General features: G+C 34.5%; 1 protein-coding gene and 1 pseudogene across 3 annotated transcripts; one reads left to right on the forward strand and one right to left on the reverse strand.

The window, feature by feature from the left end:
• Window positions 1-7,742: 7,742 nt before the first annotated feature.
• On the reverse strand, window positions 7,743-10,779 carry LOC143907648 (uncharacterized; annotated as a pseudogene). Its single transcript, XR_013259923.1, has 7 exons — window positions 10,243-10,779; window positions 9,576-9,717; window positions 9,344-9,427; window positions 8,775-8,985; window positions 8,523-8,694; window positions 8,308-8,390; window positions 7,743-8,216 (listed from the first exon to the last, which is right to left on the reverse strand). The product of XR_013259923.1 is annotated as an uncharacterized LOC143907648 (transcript).
• Window positions 10,645-14,198, forward strand: LOC143907650 (uncharacterized). 2 transcript variants are annotated; one of them, XM_077424530.1, is made up of 4 exons: window positions 10,648-10,784; window positions 11,234-11,321; window positions 13,885-13,989; window positions 14,059-14,198. In XM_077424530.1, exons 1-3 carry the CDS (start codon window positions 10,648-10,650, stop codon window positions 13,963-13,965), a joined length of 306 nt encoding a protein of 101 aa, XP_077280656.1. In that variant the 3' UTR covers window positions 13,966-13,989; window positions 14,059-14,198. The 2 variants fall into 2 exon arrangements, 1 of the variants encoding a protein (XP_077280656.1); XR_013259924.1 differs by lacking the exons at window positions 13,885-13,989; window positions 14,059-14,198 and adding an exon at window positions 12,221-12,579 and having other exon boundaries at window positions 10,645-10,784.
• The last annotated feature ends 2,096 nt before the right edge of the window (window positions 14,199-16,294 follow it).

Genomic DNA, 16,294 nt, shown 5'->3' on the forward strand with positions numbered 1-16,294 from the left:
GTCACACACGATATAATAAGACTCGGTCATATTTATCGTGCTCGCCTGCATGTACAACGAATTTATTGCCCGCTAATCAGCATCGCGTTCTTTATTTGTCTCGTTATAACCGTACTTAAATTTGGCGCGTTTTGTAATTTATTGTCTGGCCGCCGCTGTCGTTGCGATCTAGTAGCCCGACTAGCTTCAATAAGTGAGTCACCCCCCACCACCGGAGTTGCCAGACCTGTGTATACGACCGTGTCCGGTACGGACGTCGGCTCATGTGCTACATTCGGAAACTCATGAAGAAAAGTGGCGGACTCCCTCATTCGTGACTCGTGATTGCAGTGTTTATTTGTAGTTGTTGTCTTGTAATATAAATTGTTGGAAAATACTTTCAAGTGAAAGATCAATCGTCTGATCGGATTTCTTTAGTGGAACATTTGTGTTCGCGTGTCTTGGTGCATTTGCGGCGGGTGCCTGGCCTGTCTTGAGAGTCCTTCCTTGTGCAGGAGATCTGTATATTGTACCTATGGCCTGCCTTGAGAATCGTTCCTGGAGCAGGAAAACTGTATCATAAATTAATTGGGATAAGTGAAGGAGCGAACGATGGAACGGCCCTACTTTGGTGAAACATTCTGTGTTCACGTGTATTAGTGTATTTGCGGCGGGCGCCTGGCCTGTCTTGAGAGTTCTTCCTGGAGCAGAAAACCTGTATTATAAATTGATTGGGATAAGTGAAAGAGCAAACGATAGATCGGCCCTACTTTTGTGAAACATTCTGTGTTCACGTGTATTATTAAGTATCTTATGGTCGATATCCTCGAGTTTATAAGTATATGTTTGTGTTTAGTTGTTCACGTGTCTTAGCGTATTTGCGATAAGTTCCTTATGAGCGAAATTTTTTGCTCTTGGTTGATTTGATTTGAGAGCTGTATTATAAAACGAATTGGTTTAGTAAAATTGCGATCGATGGAACAGCCTTACTTTTGTGAAACATTCTGTGTTCACGGGTATTAGGCATTTGCGATAAGTACCTTATAGACGATATGCTTGAGCTTATATATTTTTGTGTTCAATTGTTCACGTGTCTTAGCTTATTTGCGATAAGTTCCTTATGAGCATTTTTTTGCTCTTGGTTCATTTGATTTGAGAGTTGTATTATAAAATGAATTGGATTAGTAAAAAAGTAAACGAAAGATTGGTACTCCTTTTGTTGATCATTCTGTGTTCACGTGTATTAGGCACTGGCGAGGAGTAGCCTATGGGCGATATGCTAGAATTTATATATTACTTTCATGTGAATAACCGAATAATTTGCTCACGTGTCTCAGTGTATTTAAGTTCTTTTGTGCGATCCTTGTGGGTATGACCCACATATGGCTCTCTATTGTATCGTATTATAAAGTGATTGGGACAAGTGAAAGAACGAACAATAGTACGGTTTTCCTTCTGGGGAACATTTTGTGTTCACGTGTTTTAGGCATCTGCGATAAGTACCTTATGGATGACATGGATGAGTTTATACATATGTCTATGTGTGTTCAGTTTGTTAATTTTATATTTGCGAGCGTAGCTACATTCCTATTACTTGTATATATTTTGTAAAATGAGTAAGGAGGAGCGTATTTTTGTGGAAATTATTCTTTTCTTTGACTTGAATTCCAGAGTTTTTCTGGATATTGACGATCTAAGCCCATTGTTCTGTTCGTGTTATTGTGCGGATTCCAGCATTGGAACATGCTTCAATTAGCACCATATACGTGCGTGACCACATTCCTTCGGTTTATGTCCAAATAAGGTTTTTGCTACAATGAAGAATATTGCATATTGAAAATAACTAGAATTAATCGTTTGGAGCCTTGCATATATTTTTTTTGTATCCTGTAAATTAGTCCTGTGGTTTTTGAGAAGTTTAATGATAATGCGATTGTCTATGTTATTTGACGAGCGTGAATTGATCCTTCTAGGCGTCCCTACCCCGGGGGAGATGCTTGGGATGTCGACCACGCGTTTCAGTATAATATCTAGGTTGCGTCTGATTTCGACTATTTGATTATATAATATGAAGTTAACGGGGCCTCGTTTTAAGACGCGTTCTCTCAGTTTAGACCATTCAGCTTAGACCTTTATATAAGATTATTTGGTGTGTTATGTTCAACTACTCAATTTAAGATGGAATTTTATGGATTCTAAATTGTTAAAGTTAATCTCGTAAAACTATTCACTTTGTTAGTCAATTAAATCTAGTTAAGCTGGATATGGTTCTAAAATTGTTTATCACGGTACGTCGAAGGCCTGTGATGGTATATGTATAATATACATGCAAATATTACTTGTGAAATTTGAATTATTTGATTTGTATGTGCGATACACGCTATTGGAATTTTGTTAAGGATTGTGATCTTAAGCTGTAGATGCATGTGCGTGGTACATTTTATAAATAGTTATCGACCTCTCAGCTGGTCACAGAATCGGCTTGAAGCCTCCTTTAATTGATACAAGAGGACTCCAGTGTTCCCCGACACTGGACCCTTCGTGAGGTTGCAAAAGGGCGACTCTTTTCCCTGAGAGTCCCCCATCTACTCTTGTTAAGAAAGCGTGGTACCTTGGCTCCCACGGAGCCGGAAATCCATTGGGGATGAAAAAAGAAGAAGAAGAAAATGCAGAGGTAACCTCTTTTCAAATTATCAGAAAATTCAATACCAACCTTCCTTTAATATGATGATATATAAGATTACATATATAACTTATACTTTTTAAATAACAAATCCTTTTTATTATTCTTATTGCTAAGTTCTATATTTTGATTTTCTTCCTTTAAAATATTTTGTAGGTAATATACGTCCTGTTCTGTTTCAAAATTTAATGCTGCGTTTACTAAAATTTCATCTCATCCAAATTTTGTTTAAAAATTTAGCTTTGTTTTCTAAAAAATAGGGTAAAAAGGATACCGATTTATGCTTAAATAAAGTATAAGTTATACATGTATTCTTTTATATATCATCATTAAAGGAAGGTTGGTATTGAATTTGGCGAAGATCGTTGAAGGGGTAACCGATTTACTTTAGCGAGAATCGAGAAAGCGGTTACCAATTTCTTCAAGAAATTCTCTCCCTCTCGTTTTATCATAAATGGGACTTTTTAAGCTTTAAATTGAGATTTTAATGATTACTCTACGATTATTAGTTTCGAAGATATAAACGTTCAAAGTGTGACATGTTTTTGTTGCATCGTCGCGTTCCATTGTTTCATCCGTGGGTACACCCCCTTCCGCGGAGAAAGACGTAGTTCTACGTCAAAAGTGTCGCTCTCTGCCCCGCGAAGCAAGATATTAATCGTTAAAGTTGACAGAAATCAGGTTATGATACCTGTCATACCGACGAGATGTAGACCGACGTATATAGTTGGCAAGCAAATTAAAAATTATTGAAAATTATCTTATCCAATCGTTTGGAAATCATTTGGAGATATTTGGAAAAAACTTTTTAGAGTTTGGAAAACCATACAATATATATATAATCACGAGATAATTTTCAATATATTTAAATTTGTTTGCCAACTATACGTCGGTGAGATATAGCGACTACAGACATGCCTCGCGGCCACATACGCATGCAAAAATGCGCGAATTTGAAACTAGTGCGCGAAATGAGAACTACAATAAAACAAATGAAGCGCGCTAAAATCATACGTGAAGTCGCAAGCATGTGCAATGTTATTTACAACCTGCACATCTCTTACAATGGCATACTCAGTCCAGCAATTAAATAATACCGTGGCTTGCGATTCAGGACATCATTGGCAATGCAAATACATGGCCGAAATTTATACGGCAAATGTTCTGAGATAAAAATTTTACGGATCATAATTGAATGATTATCATCAATTTTGCATTTATGAATGGGGTACCGGAAAAATTTCTGCATGATGTATTAGCTTTCAGGCTGGTTTCACATGGGGCGTAAGATGCGTATGCGTAACTTGCGTGAGCCAATCAAATCATCTCAGCTACTATACACGTATGATACGATTAAATACTGAGACGATTTGATTGGCTGACGCAAGTTACGCATACGCATCTTACGCCCCATGTGAAACCAGCCTCACGCTAAAAAATGCATACACAGCTGAGAGGAAGCGCAATATTGAGTATAGATATTGATATTTAAATCGATATCTAAATCGAGGTAATTCTTTCAATATTAATTGATAACTATAGCAAAAAAGTATGTTGTTTTTTATTCTTTGTAGCAATTGGGACAAATGCGATGCAGCCGTGTGTACAGTTGCAGCCTTTTAAATAGAGAAATGTTAGATCTTAATGGCAATCCAATAAATAAATAAAATTGAATGTATTATTTTGAAGTTATGATTTTCATTAAAACAGATATTTTGTATTTAACTATTTAAAGCGCGTCACTAACCTACATAGGTTAGTTGACACGCTTTAAACACTTAAATACTTTTAAATCGCGTCATCTAACCTATGTAGTTTAGTGACGCGCTTTAAACAGTTAAATACTTTTAAAGCGCATCATCTGACTTCCGGTTTCGCCATCGTGGTGTGCGCACGTTGGTTGTTTTCGCTCGCATAATATTTGTTGCGTGCTGTTCGATCGCGGTTCACCGAGCTACAATTTTGCGCTTTGCGCGTCCCGCTGTGACCGCTGTTTACCGGAAGTTAGTATTTCCGGGGTTTTTCTTGTTTATCGCGTGTGAGGCTGCGTTTTCACTTGACGCTTGACGCTGGATGACGCTAGCGTCAACAGACGCTAGCGTCAAAACGGCTAAAGGAGCGTTAAACAGTGCACTGGAATTGCGCAGTTCAAAAATGTCATTCAATCAAAGATATTACGAATGGCAAAGGAAGTGTTTTAAAATAATAAGAAGAGAGAAGAATAAAAAACGTTTAATGGTTTGTGTGGCAATAATAAATGAGTTGGAAAAAATACAGAGAAGAAAATATACCAAAAAACGTTATTGGGTTGCACCATTATTTGAAAATAGAAAATTGCATGGTTTTTATCATGCAATATTTTCCAATATTATCTTGGAAGACAGCACGTTTAAAAATTATTTTCGAATGACTGCTACACAGTTCGAAGATTTGCTACAAATAGTAGGGCCTTCGTTGAGTAGACAGAACACTTCCTTTCGTGAGTCAATATCTGCTCCTGAACGACTGTGTTTGACATTAAGGTTTGTTTTTATTCTTTGTACTATTACTATATATATTACAACACATTGAATGTGTTAATCTGTTTAATATTACTTGCCTTTTAAACATATTACACTTTATAGATATTTAGCTGCTGGTGATTCTATGAGATCAATTTCATATCAGTATCTAATTGGAGTAACAACAGTTTGTAACATCATTACCGATACATGTAACGCTATTTGGTCTTGCATTCATGAGGAAGTCCTTCCAAGTACCTTGAATGAAGGAGATTGGTCGCGCATAGCGGAAGAATTTTATGAGAAATGGAATTTTCCGCATTGCGTAGGTGCTATTGACGGAAAGCACATACGAATACAAGTAAAATCAGTAAACACCTTACTTTTTAACATTTTTAATTGATGACATAATAATTATTTACGATGGTTCTTTCAGTGTCCTAATAATGCAGGTTCTTCATATTACAATTACAAGAATTCTCACAGCATAGTATTTCTGGCAATATGTGATGCAAATTACAAATTTACTTTTGTGGACATTGGAGCATATGGTCGACGTAGTGATGGTGGCATTTTTCGATCTTCTCTAATGGGACAAAAGTTTCATAATAAGGAAATGAATTTACCAGAACCACAACCTATCACAGCTGATGGAGTATCTCTACCATACGTGCTTGTAGGTGACGAAGCTTTTCCACTAACAGAATATTTACTTCGACCGTATCCTGGAAGAGGAGGTTTAAGTAACGAACGAATTATATACAACTATCGGCTGAGTAGAGCAAGAAGAATGATTGAAAGTTGCTTTGGAATTTTATGTAGCCAATGGCGGATATTAAGGCGTCCCATTGATACTACAGTTGACACGTGTATGAAAATTGTTCAAGCCATTATCTGTTTACACAATTGGCTTCGAGTTGCAGATATTGGCCATGATGAATATATACCATCCAATCTAGTTGATACAGATAATTCACACGATTTCATACCTGGCACTTGGCTGGAGATCAGATGTAACTGATGAAGGTGCTTTGCGGGATATAAGTCAATGTGGTTCTAACTTAGGTTCACGTAAATCCATGATGATACGAGATCAATTTTGCCACTATTTTAATAGCGAAGGAGCAGTTCCCTGGCAATTTGAGCACTGTTAACGGTAGATATCCTTCACAGTGAGTAAAATTTCTTCAAATATATTAAAATTATGACGTCGGTTTATTACTACAAGCATGTACGCTAAAAATTTTATATTGGTTTAATGAGATTTTATATTCTTTGATAAATTGATATTCTTCAACAGATTTGGCAGTGCGGTGGTACGCAAGGTGGTACGCTATATTATAATAAAGAAGGAAACGGGTAAAGATTGCTATTCAAGAATTAGTTGATGCCCAATAGAAATCTTTAACAAAATAATTTTGTTAATTGATAAGATTTGTTGGAATGTAAATAAGAATAACTTGAAATTACATTTTGTCGGGATAATATTTGCATAAATGATATCATAATTTTGTTGTAGAATTGTTCGTATATGCATTTCTATGTTATGTTTCTATGTTAAGTAACTGAGCACTATTTTACATTTGTATTGTACAGCAGTCTTTCTCTATTTATTATAACTTAATATATTTAAGGTAGCCGAAGCATTGTATCGCCGAATATTTTTATATATTGCGAGAGTATTTTTTTACACGACGAATGTAGTTATAATTAGCATTACTATGTATTTATAGCGTAATTTTAACGCATTTATTATAAACCGCCTGATAGGGAATGGACTAACGCGAACATACAGCATTTGTGAAATTTCGAAACAATCGTTCTTAAGAAAAGTATCGTGCGCGATTACTTTTTTTCCAACAACTTATCAAATTCGGACATTCGATATCTTAAAAACTAAGTCTTAAATTGAAATTTTGTACAGGTACAAAAACGAAAGTAAAATACACTTTACATTAAACGAGTAATATTCCATAATTTTTTTGCGTATCTAAAACTTAACTTACTACGGGGCAGGAAGCCCTTGTTAACAAAAATTATCTCGAAATTTCACAAGGATTAAAGCTATGCCAAGCTTTTGCCAATCCCAGAAAACAATCAAATAAAATTAATTTTTCAAAATAAATCACACAATATCCGAATAATGCACGTTGAAATCATGTCACTATAAAAACAATTTGATGGTTTACGAGTGAATAAGAGACATTATTACTACAAGCAGTGCGGTGGTACGCTAGAAATCATTCCTTGACCTACCAGAACCACAACCTATCACAGCTGATGGAGTATCTCTACCATACGTGCTTAATAAAAAATATATATTATTAATATGTTTAAAATGCAAGTACTACCAAACAAATTAACACGTTGAATGCCGAGTGGCTCACGTAAATCCATGATGACACGAGATCAATTTTGCCACTATTTTAATAGCGAAGGAGCAGTTTCCTGGCAATTTGAGCACTGTTAAGAAACAAGCCAACATATAACTTGGTATTTGCTAGGATTATTTTTTGTAATATTACTAGAGCCACCCGGCATTCGACGTGTTAATTTGTTACGTGTTAGTAGTACTTGCATTATATATATATATATATATATATATATATATATATATATATTTTTTTTTTTTTTTTTGAAATTGAACGATGCTGTTTGCGCGACCAGCGAATAATTTCGGACGAGCTTTAAACTAACTAAAAACCGATACGTTAAATGAGAGAAATATATGAATATATAAATAAACATTGAAAGAAGAAAATATAATTAGCATGAAATTTGCTTGCAAATGCAACGTATGATTCCTATGTCCAGTGTTTTATATATTTTCTTTCAGCATATCATACGATAGTTGCAAAAGTTTTTGAAATGCTTCTTGCTTTTGCGCTTCGGATAAACGACGAATTCGGGATCCCAGCAAATTTAAAAACAAGTCGACGTCGTCAGGCTGAGGTGGCGGCGGTAAAACAATGTCATCATTGTTGGAAGCATCGCAGAAAGCATTAGCAATTCTTTCAATGGCACTTTTTTCGTTGAGATTGCCTGATTTTTTGCTGAAATATAATAAAGAATAATAATTATAACATATCTATATGTAAGAAAAATGTATATAATGTTATATATAATGTAATTAATGTTATATACCTGATCGAATATTCGCAGTTACTTCTAATGACTGGTCCGATTCTTCTAATGTATCTGCACTTCTGGAAATATTTGATGCTGTGCTGAAATGTAATTATAAATAATTATAAACATATGTGTAACCTATAATAAAAAAACATCTGTAAACCCTGTTTTTAATTTCATGATTCTTTAATTATCTAACATTTAAAACATTTAACATTTATCAAACTTACGTTTTGACCAAGCACGAGTCACGTAAAAATTCCATATTGTTATAATGGTGCCACAATCGAGTGGTACGTGCCCTTGCAGATCCACTCGCCTTTTGTTCGGATTGAATAATTTTCCTGTAGGTATCGTGCAAAGATTTAAATTTGCTCTTGGCCGTTTCTGGACTAATTATACCTTTAAAAAATGTCATTATAAAAAAATAATGTTGCTGGAAGAAAGGAGCAACAGTTTCTTAAAAAAATTCTTATTTTTACCATCCAATGCATCGGAAACTTCCTGCCACAGTTTTCTAGTCGCTTTCGCACTTCTTTGCCTGACATCTGATTGGAAATTCCATAGTGGTTCCCGTTTTTGCACTTCCAGAATCAAAAGTTCCTCTTCGTCGAATGACATACATGTTTTCAATTTTTTTTTCTTGTAGAATATTCGATCTTGTTGGGAGGTTCCTTTTTAAATGTTGATTCTCTGCAAAAAATAATTATATATTTATTACATCATATTATGTAACGAATGTATTTGCATTCTTAAGCGGGGAACACAGACTTTTGCATAACGCATAATACGTAAGCACAAGAAAACTAATTGGTCTATTTCTTTATGCACATGTGTATAGACCAATCAATTTTCTTATGCTTATGCATTATGCGTTGTGCAGAAATGTGTGCTCCCCGCTTTAGGTGGGACGCGATTGACCACGTTGCGATTCACCACAGCCAAAACTCACAGAGCTGATTCAGTGGAAAAACTCTAGACACCGAGGGCTGTGAGTGGCTGTGGTAAATTGCAACGTGGTCAAACAAGACATTCTCTGTATTTTTTTTACCAGCCAAATTTTCCTTATTAATGGGATTCAGTGTTAACTCGTTGTTTCCAGTCATGTTTTTCGTAATGATATTTTGCTCGTCATCTGTAATAAAGTATTATACATAGGCATTATATACAGTTTGTATAATTCTTAGGCATTTTATAAAATGTCTGTTTAGTGTTTTCACTCTTGTCATGCTACCTTACGTCTGGAATATAATTATCAGAGTTATACTGTGTGTTGTACATACCTGTCATTGGATAAAAATATAATGTGGCATCATCAACATAATATTTGGTATAGCCTTTCAAACAGGCATGATTGACTATGTCTATCTCATTCCTGGAAATTATCATTTCACAGAGTCCACATGTCTGGACCATATCTAATTCCTATAAAATATTAAAATAACGTATATATGTTATTTTATACACTTTTATTATATAAATCACAATATACATGTTGTGTGCACGTGTATGTGCACGTGTATGTATGTGCACGTGATGTGCACGTGTATGTGCACGTGTATGTGCACGTGTATGTATGTATGTATGTGCACGTGTATATGCACGTTGCGTAATGTGAACAATTAAATTAATAAATTAATTTTTCTACATAATTTACACGACTAGATTAAGTCAAACATCTTCACAAAAATATCTGTGGCTTAAATTAAACCATTATAAATAATTATTATTATTTAATTTTTATGATTCACATAAAAGTACTTCACATCAGAGACAATTACATATTTCTTACATGAAAAACAGTAAAAAATAAGGATGCATTTTCCGTTGCTGTTTACTCATTTTCGTTAACATGGTTATGTCGAGAAGCCACAGATACTTTCATGCAAGTTTAATTATTATTATTAAAGTACAACTGTGTAATTATTATAATAACAATATATTACTTACTTCCCTGTCTTCTTCAAACATTTTTTCCTTTCCAATGTTTCAATATGTCGCTCGATTTCTTCGCGCCCACGGATGACGACAACGAACTCTTGACGCGCCTTGAAGCAGTTGAAGCTGAACAAATCCAGCTTTCTTTTCTTGACGCTAGCGTCGAAAAAGAGGTCACGTGACTGACTAGACGCTAGCGTCAGATTAGTAGTGAAATTGCAGCCTGAGGCATCTTTTCTCGCGAGTAAGCCGGTTAACCTTATTCTAAGCCGACATGTCGACGGGGGACGATCTCCCTCCCCTTTCTCCCAACTCGCCTCGTTATGAAGAAATAGGAGACGATCTCAAATTATTTCTCTCTCAAACAAAGGGAAATACTCAGGCTAAGGAAGCGGCCCCTCCCTTCGTCTACTGAAGATGAGGAGATCGACGGCTCTACCCCTGCTAATAAACATTGCAATAAAAAAAGACAACCCTCCACTTCTACGTCTGCCTCGTCCCCGAAGAAAGCCGGAAGCCATGCTCAGGCCACCTCGGTACAACCAAAAACTAAGGCAAGTAACAAAGGAGAAGCTAACCTGCAAAACAGCAATCAAAGCGAGAAGCCTGTTAAAAAAGAGAGAGATTCCGACTATATATGGTACCTACACGAAAGCTCCTTATATCGTGCTTTTTTGCATACCTACGGCAAAAAACCAGCCTAGGAGACGGATCCCTGTTCTCACGGTGGCAAAAAAAACTTAAATCGGCAAATGTAAAGTTCGTGAATGTTACAACATTTTTTTTAACACGTGGAAAGTTACATTCCCGTCAAAGTCTGCTGCCAACGCAGTGTTTACAAATAAATATGTCAAAAAAGCCGGTTTTACAATTTTCATTTCCAGATACTTAAGTTAACTCGTCACTTCGTGATAAGAGACATTCCGCTTGATATCTCTTTAGTTGAATTAAAAAGTATAATTAAAGATGAGAATCAGGACATTATGATTGCGAATCTCTTTAGATTGCAGAGGAGAGATCGCAAAACCGGTACATGGTCGGATTCGCAAGCTGTCTGTATTCAAAAGATGGGAAAGGATTTACCGAAACAGGTTAACATTCTCAACTCAGCAAACGAAAAAAGATTGAAAATAATTAAAACGGGATTGTCAGGAATTCAATTAAGGACTTTCCGAATTCCATTCTGTCCAAAAAAGGGATTGAAATAGTTTCAATATCATGGAATTTCTTATTTTGGAAAGAATTTGTCTTTTTTGAATCCCATCCAATTCCGACACAAAAATATTATATCACTGAATACCAGGTTAGGGATTGGAAAGTTTCGTGATGAATTCCATTGAATACCATTGATTCCGTTAACGAAATGAATACCATTGAATGCCAAACTAGAAATTAAAAATTTCCGTATTGAATTCCATTAAATTTCGTCTATTCCGACAATAAAATGAATACCATTGAATGCCAGGATAGGGATTGAAAAGTGTCCGTGTTGAACTCCATTGAATTCCGACTATTCCGACAATGAAATAAATACCATTGAATCCCAAATTTGGAAATCAATATGTATATATCGAATTCCATTGAATTCCTGCGATATTTACAACAGAACAAATTCCATTTTATTCCAAATTAAGATTGAAAAACAAGTACAATACGTTAAATTCCTAGTTTTATCCCATCGTTATTTGAGTCTATAATATATATTGAATATGTCATTCCCTATCACTTACAAAATTGAAAGTCATTCTTATGAATTAATTGTAATTTTAAAAGTTCCGTATTAGTTTAATTTTTGGTAACTTTGGGATAAACAGACTAATGTAAAACATTAAATTAAAACATTAAACATTTTTTAAATATGCAACAGTCGGTATTGTTACATTAAAATAAAACGTTTTATTTACAAAAATCATATTAGACAATTTTTATTGCAAATATATATACAATTAAGTTGACAATAAAAAAAATTATATTATTTTTCGTTTTTTAGCGTACAGCGTGAGCTCAATGAGGAGAATTGTATTCTTATCTACCCTCTCCAGATAGTACAAAGATTCGAAAAAGAATTATTTTTTATGTATATGTTACTGATTTTGAAATCTTTTTTAGATGCAAAAAGAATTCTTTTTCTAAGAATTCTTTTTGCATCTAAAAAAGAATTCAGAATTGGTGACATATATATATACAAAAGAATTCTTTTTCGATTCTCTGTGCTATCTGGATACTCCGAGTAACAAGCACACTGAGAGAAAAAATGTTTTAAACAAAGTAAATACATTTACTTAAAATTATTGTTTTTGATTGAAGCAAATATTCATTTTATTTAAATAAAAATATCTAATTCCAAGTAAATATGTGTATTGTATTAAATAAATTATTTTAAGTCATTATACATTTTCTACATTTAAGTAAAGATTTCATGAAATACAGAATATTATTTATTAAACAAAGTAAACTGTTATTTCAAGATAAGAAATATAACTTTCTTCACTTTAAAAATTACATCTTAGAAAATGTTTTCTAGAATTAAAATGACAATTTTTTTAGTTGAAATTTATTTGCTCTTTGACACTTAATATCTTGTTATAAGTAAACATTTATTCTTAAACAAGAAAATAATTTTTTTCTATGTAATAACATTTTTTTAAGAAAGAGTGTAATATTTAAAATCTATACGCCAAAAAAATTAATATTTATATCCAATAAAATAATTTCTTGAGCCATGTAATAAATCATTTTCTTAAATAAAGTATGACTTTTGTGGGTTATAACGTTTCCTCATCTTAATGACAAAATTTTACTTTTTTGAAGAAAATTACTTTTTAGGCGGCTCCTACCAAGGGAATATTTTTTTAAACCAAATAAATATGTTTTTAAATTATGTTTTTCATTTAAGTAAATATTTATTTAATTTAAATAAAAATGTACGATATCAGAATCAAAATAACAATTTTTTTAGTTGACATTTATATGCTCTTTGACACTTAATATCTTGTTATAAGTAAACATTTATTCTTTAACAAGAAAATAATTTTTTTCTATGTAGTAACATTTTTTTAAAAAAGAGTGTAATATTTAAAATCTATACGCCAAGAAAATAAATATTTAAATCCAATGAAATAATTTCTTAAGAGCCACGTAATAAATCATTTTCTTGAATAAAATATGACTTTTGTGGGTTATAACGTTTCCTTTTCTTAATGATAAAATACTTTCTTGAAGAAAATTACTTCTTAGATGGATTCTATCAAGGAAATATTCTTTTAAACCAATGTGGCGGTACGCGCCACCAGTGATACACGCCCGCGCAGAAAATGGGTAGTTTGCATCAACGCCGCTTGGCGTCGCATCGCTCGCACAATCTCTCGAGTTCAAAATTCCGCACCGACCGGTATATAGGGAAACTCCCTACGGGATCGAATAAGATATTTTTGGATATTTTCAGGCGCTAGTCGCCTAGGGCAAGAGTTCCGAGCTCTAAGCCCACACGGCGCCAGTCGTCCGACCACAAAAATAAACGTTTATCTAAAAGCATTGAAATTTATTATCTTTTCCTATTTTCATAAAATTGTGTGTGTGTGGTCATTACGGGAAGAGTTTAAAACAATTTCCTAAATCATCTAATGCCATGCAATTCCTTTACGGATTCCATAGGATTGGATGGAATTGAAATTTCTTTTTTGGATTCCATGGGATTGGACCATCTCATTTCGAATCCCATCTAATTTCATCTAATTCCGCCAAAAAAGGGTTTCAAAGGTATTATTAATATCTTTTAATCCTTTTTCGTTTGCTTGGAAGACAATAATTCACACGGCACCGTTTCAGAGATCTGTACGATTGTGCTTCAACTGCGGACTTTTGGGCCCGTTATCAAAATACTGCGAGAAGAGTCCTAGATGTCTATGTTACGAGGTTTACTGTTTTGAAGGTCTGGAAAATGGAATAAAGCTTGTCTTTTATATTGCACACACGAACGTTACTTTATTGCTAAACGGCGATATACCGACATCTTGTCTTGCCGGGACTCGTGGGACTAATGTGTAGAGTCCCTTTATAAGAGTCTGGACAAACTTTGGGAGTGCAACAACATGGCGTGAATGTCACGTATATAGGGACTCTATTCTAGACGCCCTAGATGGAAGAAAAACACTATGGCGTCGATGACTACACGTAATCGTTGTATTGTTGTGATATCGTGAGATAATTCTACAGAGGCTGTGAGAAAGTGTGAGTTTGTCTATATTTTTATTTTGACTTGATAGAGATAAGATAACCAAAACTTTAAAATACCTGAAAAGAATATTTTAATAAAATAAATTATAATATTATAGTATACAACAATTTATTGATAGAGAAAATTACGAGATGTATATATAGATAAATGCATGACATTGTCATTTTCATTTTTTATTAATTTTGTAATTCTTTATTTTAAATTCTAAGACACTTATTTTGTAAATGTTAACGACATCATTTCGTGCTTTGCGCAGGTATGTAACACTACAGTGCTACAGCAAAGCACGTAACAATATCGTTAATGTGTACTGGCACGTATTATGCACGTAACTTTGCGGAATGGATTCCTGTCAAAATTATACTGTTTTCTTTAAAAATACAATAGAAATGTAGGAAATAACAATTCCGATCGGAATCCATTTCGAAAAGTTCCATAATACGCACCCTGAGAGAGGCTCCTAAGGCTCGTTATTTTACCGCTCGTGATTGGTTCCGCCATGGTGTTGCACGTCCAATGAAAATAAGGACCAGCCTGTCCAGACTCTTATAAAGGGACTCTAGACTAATGTGTGTTACAGCGCCCTCTAATAGGGGAAAGTGTACATAAGTGTATAATGTGCAAGTGCTCTTCAACTCAACTTAACTAACTAGAAAAGTGTACATAAGTGTATTTCAACTCAACTTAACTAATTAGAATATAAGAGCGCGAGATATATAAAACTAATAAACGAAATAATATAGAAAAATTAAAAATAAAACTTATATTCGTAACAGTCTACAATGCGCAAGTGAGGATCATCATTGTTCAAAGGAGGCTCCCTGCACTAATCCAAAAAAAACATGCATAAATTGCGGGGAAGATCATGCTATCAACGACAGAAAATACCCTAAATACTTGTAAAATCTCGAGATATCCAAGGTGATGGCCGTTGATAATTTGCCCTTCTTTGAAGCTAGGGCTTTGGTGCAAAAGAGGGAAAAAAACAGCTCCTCATCCAAAGATCGGGTCGCACCGGCTCTCTCCTTGAAGAATTTTCCACAATTTCCATCGAAGATGGGCGTCTCAATGGCAAACATTCCGGCTATTTTGCAATCTCATCCGAAAGGAAGATCGTTTGCCGCATACCTCAGGGATTGTGCTCCGGAATTCTCATCCAAGCTGCTGGAAATTCTGGAAAAGGTGACCTTCATGAAAGATCTGGATGTACTGCTGATGAGACTTGAAAACACCATGAAGCTTCACGAAGGAACTACCAAAAGAAATAGTGCTAAGTTTTTTTTTAATTTTTTTCTTGCGTTTTGAGTTCTATTTCTTGTTAATTTACAAGTATTTTTTTTCTCTTTTATTTATTTTCTTTTATTTGGTAGTTAATTCCGAGCGTATCTCAATATTTTATAGCGTTCTTCTACGTACATTCTTGGTATAATTTATCTATACTTCTTTTTTTAAGGGTTTAATCCCCCTATCTATTATAATTAAATTATTAATTATGCATAACAAACCGATAGACAAATTTAGACTCGTGCACTGGAATGCACATTCTATTTTACAGCGCTTTCAAGATTTGGAAAAACAGAGCACACATTTCGACTGTGCCGCGATCTCAGAGACGTGTCTTAAACCGCAATTTAAATTTCTTATCAAGGGTTTTGATACGGTGAGACGGGATAGGATTAACGGCAGAGGCGGAGGAGTAGCTATCTTAGTTAGCCATTCTCTTAATTATAGGGAGGTCTCTGTTGTGCGGAGGACTGTGCGGGTAAAATTGAAGCCTGTGCGATTGAAGTTTTCTTTTCGGGTGAGAATCTCCTTTATTATTTCTTG

This window comes from Temnothorax americanus, unplaced genomic scaffold, assembly GCF_048541705.1.
Source record: "Temnothorax americanus isolate GAGA-0224 unplaced genomic scaffold, ASM4854170v1 Scaffold86, whole genome shotgun sequence".
In the NCBI taxonomy this organism is placed as follows: domain Eukaryota; kingdom Metazoa; phylum Arthropoda; class Insecta; order Hymenoptera; family Formicidae; genus Temnothorax; species Temnothorax americanus.